The sequence below is a fragment of the Sander vitreus genome, chromosome 23, assembly GCF_031162955.1.
Source record: "Sander vitreus isolate 19-12246 chromosome 23, sanVit1, whole genome shotgun sequence".
NCBI lineage: Eukaryota > Metazoa > Chordata > Actinopteri > Perciformes > Percidae > Sander > Sander vitreus.
The window spans coordinates 12,984,300-12,997,259 of record NC_135877.1 but is presented as its reverse complement, the minus strand read 5'-3'; the positions used below and the strand labels follow the sequence as shown (position 1 = coordinate 12,997,259).

At 38.9% G+C, this 12,960-nt stretch overlaps 1 protein-coding gene across 1 annotated transcript in view; it reads left to right on the top strand.

Annotated features, from left to right (window-relative positions):
• cacna2d4a (calcium channel, voltage-dependent, alpha 2/delta subunit 4a) overlaps positions 1-12,960 on the top strand; it is an 87,107-nt gene that overhangs the window by 21,726 nt on the left and 52,421 nt on the right. The window contains exons 19-27 of the mRNA XM_078242823.1: positions 41-112; positions 347-408; positions 694-761; positions 854-899; positions 2,681-2,778; positions 2,969-3,062; positions 3,216-3,308; positions 3,726-3,853; positions 5,703-5,771. Coding sequence (XP_078098949.1) covers positions 41-112; positions 347-408; positions 694-761; positions 854-899; positions 2,681-2,778; positions 2,969-3,062; positions 3,216-3,308; positions 3,726-3,853; positions 5,703-5,771 — 730 coding nt within the window. The remainder of the gene's footprint in view (positions 1-40; positions 113-346; positions 409-693; positions 762-853; positions 900-2,680; positions 2,779-2,968; positions 3,063-3,215; positions 3,309-3,725; positions 3,854-5,702; positions 5,772-12,960) is intronic.

Here is a 12,960-nt window from a genome sequence, read left to right as displayed (position 1 = left end):
AAACAAGTGAAGGGCTGAGTATGTGATGTTTTTGTTTCAGCTGAGGACAGCCATGGTTAAAGGAGAAACTGGAACGATGTCTTTAGACGTGAGAACTTCAGTGGATAAAGGAGTGAGTACTTGTGTTTTTGTCTGTTTGTGTCAATACAGCAAGAGGAGCTGTTTTGATCGATGATTAGATTCTCCCCTCTTCCTGTAGGGTTTTATTGTCTCATTTTGTATTATCCAAGTTTTGTTTCCTTTGAGGTGGCAAGTTTTGATTGTCCATTTGTACCGGCATTTTTTTCTCTCTGCGTTCACTATCGTTTTTACAAACTCTGTCCCTCTCTCTCTCTGTCTCTCACAGACGAGAGTAATGTTCCTGAAGAATGATTACTTCTACACTGTCATCAATGAGACACCATTTAGGTTTGTCTGACCATTTTCAACTTAACAGGATTACTCAAAGTGTCAGGATTTAGAATATTAAAAAATATAATATAAATATATATATATTCAAAATATATACACCTCTACCTGTATGAAATAATGAATAGCAAAAACATAGCATTTAAGTAAGTAATCTTTTCTATCTTAATATTCTGTCTAGCCTACACATTTGTTTAAAGTAGCAACATATGCTTATTGTAGGAAATAAAAATTACAAGCACGATTCATCCTGCCAATAACAAATGTCTTCTTTATGTTTGACAGTCTGGGTATAGTGTTGACTAGAGGATATGGACAGTATATCTTCACTGGAAACGTCTCTGTTGAGGAGGGTAAGTCTTTCCCTTCTGTCTTAGTGTCTTTGTATTTGTGTCTGCCTTTCTTATTCTCTTTCTCTGGTTTCTTCTTTGCTTTTTTGCCTTAGGTCTCCATGACTTAATGGCTCCAGACCTGACCATAGCCAATGAATGGTAAGTACTGTATAACTATAACTACAGTGGGTACGGAAAGTATTCAGACCCCTTTAGATTTTTCACTCTTTGTTTCATTGCAGCCATTTGCTAAAATCAAAAAAGTTCATTTTATTTCTCATTAATGTACACTCAGCACCCCATCTTGACAGAAAAAAACAGAAATGTAGAAATGTTTGCAAATTTATTAAAAAAGAAAAACTGAAATATCACAGGGTCATAAGTATTCAGACCCTTTGCTGTGACACTCATATTTAACTCACATGCTGTCCATTTCTTCTGATCCTCCTTGAGATGGTTCTACTCCTTCATTGGAGTCCTGCTGTGTTTAATTAAACTGATTGGACTTGATTAGGAAAGGCACACACCTGTCTATATAAGACCTTAAAGCTGTGCATGTCAGAGCAAATGAGAATCATGAGGTCGAAGGAACTGCCCAAGGAGCTCAGAGACAGAATTGTGGCAAGGCACAGATCTGGCCAAGCTTACAAAAGAATTTCTGCAGCACTCAAGGTTCCTAAGAGCACAGTGGCCTCCATAATCCTTAAATGGAAGAAGTTTGGGACGACCAGAACTCTTCCTAGACCTGGCCGTCCAGCCAAACTGAGCAATCGTGGGAGAAGAGCCTTGGTGAGAGAGATAAAGAAGAACCCAAAGATCACTGTGGCTGAGCTCCAGAGATGCAGTAGGGAGATGGGAGAAAGTTCCACAAAGTCAACTATCACTGCAGCCTTCCACCAGTCGGGGCAGAGTGGCCCGACGGAAGCCTCTCCTGACATATGAAAGCCTGCATAGAGTTTGCCAAAAAACACATGGACTCCCAGACTATGAGAAATAAGATTCTCTGGTCTGATGAGACCAAGATTTAACTTTTTGGCATTAATTCTAAGCGGTATGTGTGGAGAAAACCAGGCACTGCTCATCACCTGCCCAATACAATCCCAACAGTGAAACATGGTGGTGGCAGCATCATGCTATGGGGGTGTTTTGCAGCTGCAGGGACAGGACGACTGTTTGAAGGAAAGATGAATGTGGCCAAGTTCAGAGATATCCTGGAAGAAAACCTCATCCAGAGTGCTCAGGACCTCAGACTGGGCCGAAGGTTCACCTTCCAACAAGACAATGACCCTAAGCACACAGCTAAAATAACAAAGGAGTGGCTTCGGAACAACTCTGTGACCATTCTTGACTGGCCCAGCCAGAGCCCTGACCTAAACCCAATTGAGCATCTCTGGAGAGACCTGAAAATGGCTGTCCACCAACGTTCACCATCCAACCTGACGGAACTGGAGAGGATCTGCAAGGAAGAATGGCAGAGGATCTCCAAATCCAGGTGTGAAAAACTTGTTGCATCATTCCCAAGAAGCCTCATGGCTGTACTAGCTCAAAAGGGTGCTTCTACTCAATACTGAGCAAAGGGTCTGAATACTTATGACCATGTGATATTTCAGTTTTTCTTTTTTAATAAATTTGCAAACATTTCTACATTTCTGTTTTTTTCTGTCAAGATGGGGTGCTGAGTGTACATTAATGAGAAATAAAATGAACTTTTTTGATTTTAGCAAATGGCTGCAATGAAACAAAGAGTGAAAAATATAAAGGGGTCTGAATACTTTCCGTACCCACTGTATAACTATGTATAAGAACATAGATATTATAGGATTCTAACTAGTGTCATGAAATAAGATATAATATTACTGAGTGACTACAGTACTAAGTGTGTGTGTGTGTGTGTGTGTGTGTGTGTGTGTGTGTGTGTGTGTGTGTGTGTGTGTGTGTAGGACCTACTGTGAGACAGACATTGACCCGGCCCACCGTAAGCTGAGCCAGCTGCAGGCTGTGGTGCGATACCTCACTGGCAAAGAACCAGATCTGGAGTGTAAGTGGTCACTTTAATTGCAGAATCTTTTGATTTAGGAAAAACTGCAGATTCAGGGATACACTAAGGCACTCTTATGATCTTCGAGCTGACTCCATTCAATGCTGGATTTTTATTTTCTGTCTTCCTCTTTCTTTTGTCTTATGCCTCAATCGTTTTTATCATTAGCGTTTTTTCCCCCTCTCTACAGGTGATGGGCAGTTGTTGCAACAAACTCTTTTCGATGCTGTGGTCACAGCTCCTATGGAAGCCTACTGGACCGCTCTCATGCTCAACACATCTGGGTGAATGTTAACACACAAGCACACCCACATAAATGTTTCTTAAGACATGGGCTTTTTACATGATTACTCACTTTATTTTTGTACAAATATTTGCCCCCTCTTTCTGCTCCACCTCCCTCTTTTTCTGTCTCATTTTTTCTCCCTCTCTTTCAGTATGGAAGAGGGGGTAGAAACAGCATTCTTAGGGACCCGTTCAGGCCTGTTGAGATTCCAGAGATACACTGGTATGGAGAAAAGAACTGCCAAGTGAGTAAAAAAACACAGCCATTTTGTATATTAAATATCATCACATCAATTTAGTCACACCATTATGTCCAAAAGGTTTAAAACTGGGGTTAGATAAGGTGTTAAAACGGTTTATGTTAGAGTGATCGCAATTAAAGAGCTGTATTGAATCTGGAATTACAGTAAGGTAAGAGTTCGCCCTCTGGTGGTCAATAAAAGGGCAGCTGGTAAATAAGTACAATGTTATGCTTTACTCACAACCCTTTTTCTTACCTCAACAATTCTCAAATCTTTCTGTTATCTTTATCTTATCCTCCTTTTCAATCTTCCTTCTTTTCTTTTGTCATCATAATTAGGCAATAGATATGCTTTTTTTTAAGTCAAGGCAAGTTTATTTATATAGCACATTTTAAGCTTATTTTTATCCCTCCTCCCCAGGTCTTTCCTGACCTCCACAGACAAGGAGAATATGTTTACATTGGACCATTTCCCAGTGTGGTATCGCAGAGCATCCGAGTACCCAGCTGGACAGTTTCTGTACTACATGCCCAGACAGGAAACTAGAGGTAGTGGAGAAATCTTTACTGAGCAAACACACACACACACACACACACACACACACACACACACACACACACACACACACACACACACACACACACACACACACACACACACACACACACACACACACACACTGACTGAGGATGCAGCTCCAGAAAGTCTTAGTTAGTAAACAGGTAGGAATTTGAGCCTGACCCTTCTCTGCCTCTGGATTTAATTTTCTTATTTAGCTCTGCTAGAAAGAATGTATTTTTAAAGTGCTTTAAAGAAACAGGTTTGCCACAAAGTGCTTTAGGCAGCAACAAAGGACAGGAATTTTAATGTAATCCTCACTAAATAGTGCAGACTTAAATGTAATTTTGTTGAAATACAGTATATTCAATGAGTATGAGGCTGATGATACTGCCCTTCCTCATGACAGAATACAGAATGTGCATGTATATCCACTTCCTCACCTAATTAAAGGTCCAAATGAAATGTTTGTTGAGTGTTATTTTAAGGCTGTTTTTTTTATTTCATCCAGCATCAAAACCTCACGTAAAGCAGCTATACTGTATGTACTAAATCTGCGGATGATTTCAAATATTGAGCTGCATTTAAAAGGTACTGGACAGTATAGGATGTTCACACTTCAGAAAGTTTGAAGCTCTATTTCTAAGTCCTATTTTAAGATGGCAATACATGTTTCATGTTATATTATTATAATGAAACATTTTATCATACCATCTGCCATTTTCAATCATTGCCATCAAGTACAAATGTACAAAAAGTGTCTTATATATGTTTTAGGTTGATGTTACATAGTTTGTTGTGTTCAGATATATTCAGAGACTATGAGGCTGACTATAGCGCCAACTTAAGTGCAGAGGAGGTGGAGCTCCAAGCGGAGGAGGGAGGGAGAAAACGAAGGGAGGCGGAGGAGGAGGAGGGTAGAGAAAAACTTTTACTTGTACTTGGCATGCCTCCTCTTTTTATTCATCCTCGTTCTGTTCTTCCTCACCCCTTATTTTAAAGCATGTCAAGTAATGTGTTCTCTGTTTTCGGTTTCTTCACCCATGTCTGTTGTCTTTTTCTAGCTCTGCTCCGTTTCTCTTTTTTCTTCTGTCTCATTCCGTCTCTCTCTCTCTCTCTCTCTCTCATTGAATGAGCATGACACAGTGTGGGAACCTCCTCTCCTCTCTCAGGGAATCAGTTAGCGTTCTGGTTCATTTGCATTGTGCTGAGTCAGTAGCTCTCTCTATTAAATGAATTCTTGTTGAGAAGTAAACATCTGCTTTCATAGAGTTTGTTGGCTGTCTTTTATTATGTTACTACATCATGCTACAATATTCAATGGCAAAAAAAAAAAGAAATCCCATTTTCAACTAAATTACACAATTTCCTGAATGTGTGATTGGTCATGCAGGCATAGACTGGTTTTGTTTTAGTGGAGTGAATATCAGAAATATAAACATGGGGAAACATGCAGTACACACACAGTCCCTCTGGTATATGTGTATTAGTCGATTAGCTCTCATACTCCGTGTTACATAACACCTAAATGTTAGTCTGGCTGGAGTCTGTGGCTTGGTGACAGTTGGCATCAACTGGCATGATGGCTGTGACTATTCGCACAGAAGATGAATGCATGACTTTATTAAATATTACCTACTGAGTCCAACTCAATCTGTCACCCACATATTTCCTGTGCATGCACATACTCATGCCTGTGTATAATTTCGGAGGGGAGATTTGTGTTTGATGTGCATGCATTATGCACCCATGTTTCTACATGCATGTATTGATAAAGTTATGTAAATTCTTGCTAATTGTGTGTGTGTGTGTGTGTGTGTGTGTGTGTTGCTCTACCAGCAGGGAGGATCGTGATTGCTACTACTGCTGTCACTGTTACGGTGGGCAAGAAAACTGCCATCGCTGGAGGTAGGATGACTCTTTTTGTTTAGATACACACTCTTTTTCTGTCTTTTACACACATTTTATTTCACTGGTCCCTCTCTCTTTCTCACTCCTTTTTGATCTCGTCTTTGCTTCACATGCATTTGCAATTTTCTCTTTTTGGTATTGACGGCATTTTACCTACTGATTTGTCAGTGCCATTCCTATTGGATGTGCTGTGGAATTCAGTCTAATGACAAACTTACATCTTCGGTCATAGTTTTGTTGTAACGGATAACAAAATAGTTTAGCTTGTTTCATTCACAGTTTGGTTTTCACTTATTCTGTTGTTGTACTCACCGGAAGGTCTTGAGGACAAGAGGATTTTGTGAGCCGTGTGAAATTGTGATGAAGATGTGACAATCCACAACAGGATAAACAGTTCAATAGACAGGCTTAGGGATTAGACTCCAACTTGACCAACACTGGATTTTTGAGGCCAATACTGATATCAGAACTTGAGAATGATACCAAGCTGATATTGTCCGTATGTCCGATGTTTAAATAATATAATTTGACAATAATCTTTATTATAAAAAATATCCGTAACAGTAAATATAAGATACATTGAAATGTAAGTTAATTTAAATAACTATTAAATTTGATTTCAATTTTATTTTATTTATAGTGTCAAATCACAACAGAGTTATCTCGGGACACTTTACAGGTAAAGTAGGTCTGGACACTATAATTTACAGAGACCCACTAATTCTCCCCTAAGAGCAAGCATTGGTGCGACAGTGGACGAGGAAAAACTTCCTTTTAACAGGCAGAAACCTCAGACAGACCCTGACTTTTGGTGGGCGACCATCTGCAGCTGCCATTTGGGACACAGAGACACAGATACTATAAAGACATAAATATAGTATATTTCAATTGACAAAAATTAAGCTCAAATACACACTGCCGTGCAAGGTAAACTAAACGGGCCTTGGGGTGAGAATAGTTTCTTTCAACTGCTATTCAAATTATAAGGTCAAAAACGAACCTCAAAACATTTCCTGCTGCAGTTTACTGCTGAACAGTTTGCCAGTGTGCACAGACATACCAATATGTTTGTGATCACCTGAGCCAATAACATCGGCCTGCTGATGTATCAGTGCAGCTGTAATTGTGATCACGTACCTGGGCTACTTGGAGAGTACTGTACCTTTGTTGCGTCTGGTTTCTGCAGTAGCCACAAGGAAATAGTTAATGTAGCAGCTGAGGGTGTTTGTGCTTGAGGGTGTATTTTACACAGACACATTTTGTCTTATAGTTCATAGTCTTTGGCTTTGTTTCATTCTTTGTATTTCTGTGCGTATGTTTAGTTCCATTTATGACTGACACACTGATCAGTCATAATTATCCAAGTGAGACTAGACTCTCTGGAGCTGCATCCTCAGTCAGTGTGTGTCTGTCGATGAAGAGAGACGAGGCTCTACATACACTTTCAGCAGATGAAAGCTGTGTGTGTGTGTGTGTGTGTGTGTGTGTGTGTGTGTGTGTGTGTGTGTGTGTGTGTGCGTGCGTGCGCGCGCGCGCGCACACACATGTCTGAGTGTATACCTGCATGCATTTGGTGTCTCATTATTTTGACAGACAGAAAAGCACTCCATACACACTGTATTTAACAGCTTTCGTGGAAATTGTCTCAGGTGTGAAAATCGTGTTATATTTGGAAATGGAAAATCGGGAGAGCAGTGAGAAGTGAGGAAAAAGTTCAAAATAGATGTGTTTCTGTCTCTTTCTTAATCTCACTGCCTCATTCTTACTGTACATCTCTTTTTCTCCATTTCGCTTCCTTCTGTCTCTCTGCTTGTTTGGAAACATTACAGTATGATGAATCAAGAGCTCTGCTATAGCCTACTGGACCTTTTATACATTCTCTGTAACATAGAACAGACAGAAAGATCTAAAATAACATCTAAAAACAGCATTTACAATAAAGAGTACAGTATTAAGAAAAATGTCACAAAAAGAAAAAGATTTGTTAAGCTATATTACTTTATGTAAAGAGAAAATTATTTTTGTCTATATTTATTGTAGATAAATGTCTTATGATGATCACCGATTGGAGGTCAAAGGTCATAGATTGTTTTTATTCACTTCTGTATCACTGGATGCCAAGTGGAGCAGCTCTCTAAGCTGTCAGACCAGTCTCCCTTCACAATGTTTTTTTTCTCCATCCTTCTCTTTCCCTTGTTTCTCTGTCTTGTCATTCTTTCACTTATTTCTTTGTCCGCTACCTTCCTCTTTACATTTGTTTCTTGCGGCTTCTGCGTAAGCAAGGTTGGCTATCTCATCGAGGGTCTCGCTTGCCTTCTGAACTCAAGGGGATATTCAAAAGCTGGCTTGTCACGGGTGCACACACACACATGTTGTACTGTTCCCACATTTGGCATGACTTCTGTACTTGTACGAGTGTGTATTACCTATGCCTCGATCTAGCATTTGAACGCGTATCTATGTATATATTGTTCAATCAGAAAATGCAATGTAAGCACTGTACACGAACACAACACAAAAAAACTTTTTAAAGACCTCTGTTACATGCAAATATGGACCACTGTAAAAACAGTACAGTTGCTTCATATTCCGTATCTTGAGCAGGGACACATTAGCAGCATCATTAAGTTCACGTATGGCTTCCTGACTACCTACACTGCTATTTTGAAGGTTTGCACAAATGTATGTATCAAATAATACTGTCCCATTTTGTAGATTGAAGCGTGAGACATTCAGTTTGAGTAACACAGTAGACTTAAGCTGCTATTTTATGCAACAGAGCTGATGAGTTTCTGTTAAGTGCAAACAATAATTCATATTTACATGGCTATAAGCAGCTAAAAAAGGCTGTGGTTTCATATCTCACCACTAGGTGTCAGTGTTTGTCTGAACATAATCCAGTATGTGACAGAAGTGACATGCTGTATGTAAATAAACCTAATACGCTCTTATTGACAGAGAAGCAGACTGCAGACAGAGAACGAGAGGAAGAACGAGAGATAAGTGGGTAAATAAAAGACACAAAGAGAGAGCAGGGAAAGAATAAAGGATAGAAAGAGATATTTCACATGGAGGAGGAGGTAGAGAGGAAGCAGTGACAGTTAAGAACGAGGGAGAAAAGGAGGTAAGATGGGGGAGGTGAAAAAAGACACAATACACCAGACAGAGTAAAGGATAAAGAGGGCAGAGATGAGAGAAAAGAAGGTGAAAAGACTAAAAAAAATTGGATTGGAGAAGAGGCGACAGAAAGATAAATGGAGACAAGATAAGTGAGAGGAAAAGGGAAGGAGAGAGCAGATGAGAAATAAAGAAAGGTGAGAGGAGATAGAGGGCAAAGGACAGAGAAAATTAGATACAGTATACAGAAGAGATGTTATCATGACTGATTTATGCTCTCATTTGACCCCCTGTATTTAATCCCCCTCAGTTTTTGCCTATATCTCCTAACATCAAAGCAAATTGTTTACTTCCATCCATTTTAAATGAGAAAAGCCCAAATGATGGACATTACTTGACAAATAATTGATATTGATATTGATAATTAGTAGATGTCGTAGTCTTTCAAAACTCGTCAGTGGTCTGGATGTAAATTTGACATAAATGTGATATGTTTTTATTTAAATCAATGCATATTGACCAGGAAATGCTTCATCATCATTGTCATAATCACAATCATCATAAGAACACAACACGCCATACATTTCCAGGCAGTTTAGTCTTTGAAGCCCGCAGTCATCATGGCTGCTGCAGTTTTACGTAACAAACTATAATTTATTATTCTTTACACACACAGGCTATAGGAACAGGTTTCAGCTAGCTAAGATACTTAGCTACCAACAACACAAGACCTGCAGACCAGGAGGTGAGAGGACAACGTTTCTAGATTCATAGACAGAGTTTAGCCATTGCTTTATTTTTCAGTTACTGCCCCAGAGTCCCTCTGAAATTCATGGCTATATTTACACTTGTCATTTAAATCCCTTTAAAATATAATTTCACTACATATTCCTGAATATGCCATTCATCAGTCTCTTTGCATTATTGAGGTGTCCATTGTTGCTACGTGTGTTCAGACTTAATTTGCAATGCAGGATCAAATAATTCTCCAGGTTTTCATGCATTTTGACTAAAGACCAGCTCAGTCTCCAACAAATATTTTTTATATGCTACTATTCTAGGTTCTCATTGCTGATGCAAGAAGTGGTGTAATATTCATATATTCAGCAAACTGTAAGGGGGTGGGGAGGTCAGGGTGCTGGATAACAGTGTGTTTTTCTGATCTGATGTTCTATCTCATACAAGGCATTATCCTTAATATGTTAATTATATAACATGGACCATAACCTTTTAATAACAATTTTCCAATTTGTTTAGTTGACATACAGTATGTTAACAACCTAACCATTAGGGGTTGTGCAAAAAAAAATCGATTCACATTCAAATCGCGATTCAAGCTCTACTGATTCAAAATCGATTCATAGAATTCCAAAAAAAATGTAGGTCTACTGCAATCACATGGGAAAAGTAACTACATTTACAGACTGTGAATCGTTTTTTTAATCGAGAATCAATTTTGAATCGAATCTTGAGCCTGAAAATCGATATTGAATCATGACATTTTCTGAATCGTGCACCCCTACTAACCATAGATGTTTGGATATTATAAAAATAACCAATTAACGAGTGTTGGAACCCAACATTTGGTAAATCTGCCAGCATGTTTCTTCATAAATACTAATGCTGTTATTTCAAATAAGTTGCATAATGAAAAGAATTTATTTGTCTGAGACAAAGTTGGTCATATAGCACTACATGAGATTACCTGTGGCCTACGTGGCTGTATGCTAAATTACTTCACCCTGATACATTTCAGAGATGAGGCAGCGGTATGGATACTTCACTCTCAATGGCTAAACTCTTTCTATGCCTCTTGCAGAAACTTTACCAACTACTGAACTCAAATAAATGAACACGACAAATAAACAAACATTACAGAGATATTAAAACCAAAAACATAAAAGTAATTTACACAACAAAAGACATACATCATGAATTGATACAGAAAACCATGAACAGTTACGTCAAACATTTGGGGGGATCGCTGGGCCAACACACCATATATTAGAGACTAATATAATAATATTTATCAGCATCATAACTCAGGTATAAGATAACACACTATTAATATAGGTTTATATCCAGCCAATTAAAAATCAAGGGGGAACAATAGTTGGAACTACTGTAGGGGAGCAATATGCAATGAAAGCTTTTTGAGATAATTTTACTGAAGACACAAATGTCCTACTCTGTTAACCATAAAATGTGAAAATGTACATAAATATTTCAGGGTGTGAATAAGGATACTTATGAAAACGCCATGTAAAGCAAACAAACTAACCCTTTTTGTGAATGCACTGAGAAACAGTGCCAATCAAACAGATTCCTCTTGAATAAGTGATGATTACTAAGTTTATAACAGAAGGACTCTTTGGCGGTGACAGAATGTTAATGTTATACTGAGACAACTTCCATTGCATATTGCTGACCTTTGAGGAAAAACATAAAGACAACAATATGGGAGAAGGGATGGACGAAAGGAAAGAAAGGAGGTGGAAGTCTTTAAGGAAGTGTGAAATACTTTCCATAAATAGAACTGGATGGAAAGATGGATGGAGAGATAAAAGGATGTGGAGGAGGGGGGGGGGGAATAGTGTCTTTTTTTTAAATCCCTTGTTCGTTATAATGCCTCTGGGCAAATCGTCCATTTTAGAAAGAAAGAGGGGGAAGGGAGGAACGAGAGGGAGGACAAAGGGAATCTGATTAGGGAAATAAAGTGCAAGAGTCTGAATATTGTAGTCCTTAGATGATGTTTTGTAGTCCTTGCCAGAAGACAGGGTTCTCTGAGATAGTGCTTTCATGCCATAGTAGCAAACATTCACCTCTGAGGGGTGAAATCAGTCTGAAAATGAGCTCTGAACAAAAGGATAATTCTTGTAAAGCAAAGTCGGTTGTCCTTTAATTCCCAATAACTTCATTAAAAGCATTGTGAATACTTTTCTGAACCAGCCTAGAAGCGTAGTCCAAGGTATACCAGAAAAATAGTTTGTCCGCCATGATACAGTAAGAGTCTTTTCATCTGTTCAGATACTGATCATAATAATTTAACAAGCATCAAGTAAGCAAGTATTCCAAGCAAATTCCAGTTAAAATGGTTTGTTCCACTTTGAAATTATTGAATCGTATACACAGCTCCAGTCTGTGACACCTGGAGGACGTAATTGGTCCAGAGAAGATCCATGAGAACCAGATCTGGTCCTAATAGGGTAGAATATCTAACTGTTGTCTCTGATCTCATGTATTTGAAAGGTCTAGCCTTCCATGAATGATCATTTTGTCAATCCAAATGGTTTCCTGTTCCGTATTAAACATCCCTAACAAGTCTCAGGAGACACGAGACTCTATTAACATATAATCTGTATGTATCTCCAGTATTCTCTCTGCAACAAAGCGCTAGAGAGGTGATGACTACATAAATGACATCTCTTTGTGTTTATCCATTAAGCTTCCCTAATTACCCCAAGCTTTCCAACACTGGTTGTTTCTTTGGGACTTGGAGGTCCAAGGGAACATCAGAGGAGCAGTAGGCCAGATGAGGGTGAAGAGATCTGGGTTGGGGTCCTGGTTTTTGGAGGAACTACTGGCATTGGAGAGGATGAGGAGGAGAAAGATGCAAACCACACTAGAGCTGTGCACTTCCTAATACTACAACTGTGAATATTGGTCCAATCGACACCATACATAATGTAAATCCCTGAAAATTTGATCCAGTTTTACTAATAATGACCAACGTACACCACGAGTGTCTTGTAACAGCTTATGATATGTTTCGTACTGGAGAGAGTACCAAATCATTTTTCTCTCAGCTAATTTAATAGTGAATTTAGCAGCAGCCAAGACCTGCAGTACTGTAGGTGGTTGATAGGCGATTTGGAGGGATGATAAGTAACAAATACTGCAGTGAGAATGGCTCCAAATGGAAGAGAGAATCAGGGAACAGATAAAGTATTTGTATGTGAGGTGTTAGAGAGAGGGACAGAGGAAGAAGGTTAAAAATAGAAAGAGGGCAAAGAAATGAAGACAAAGTGGGAGATAACTGACTGTGTGCATAAAACAAGCTCTTCCATCT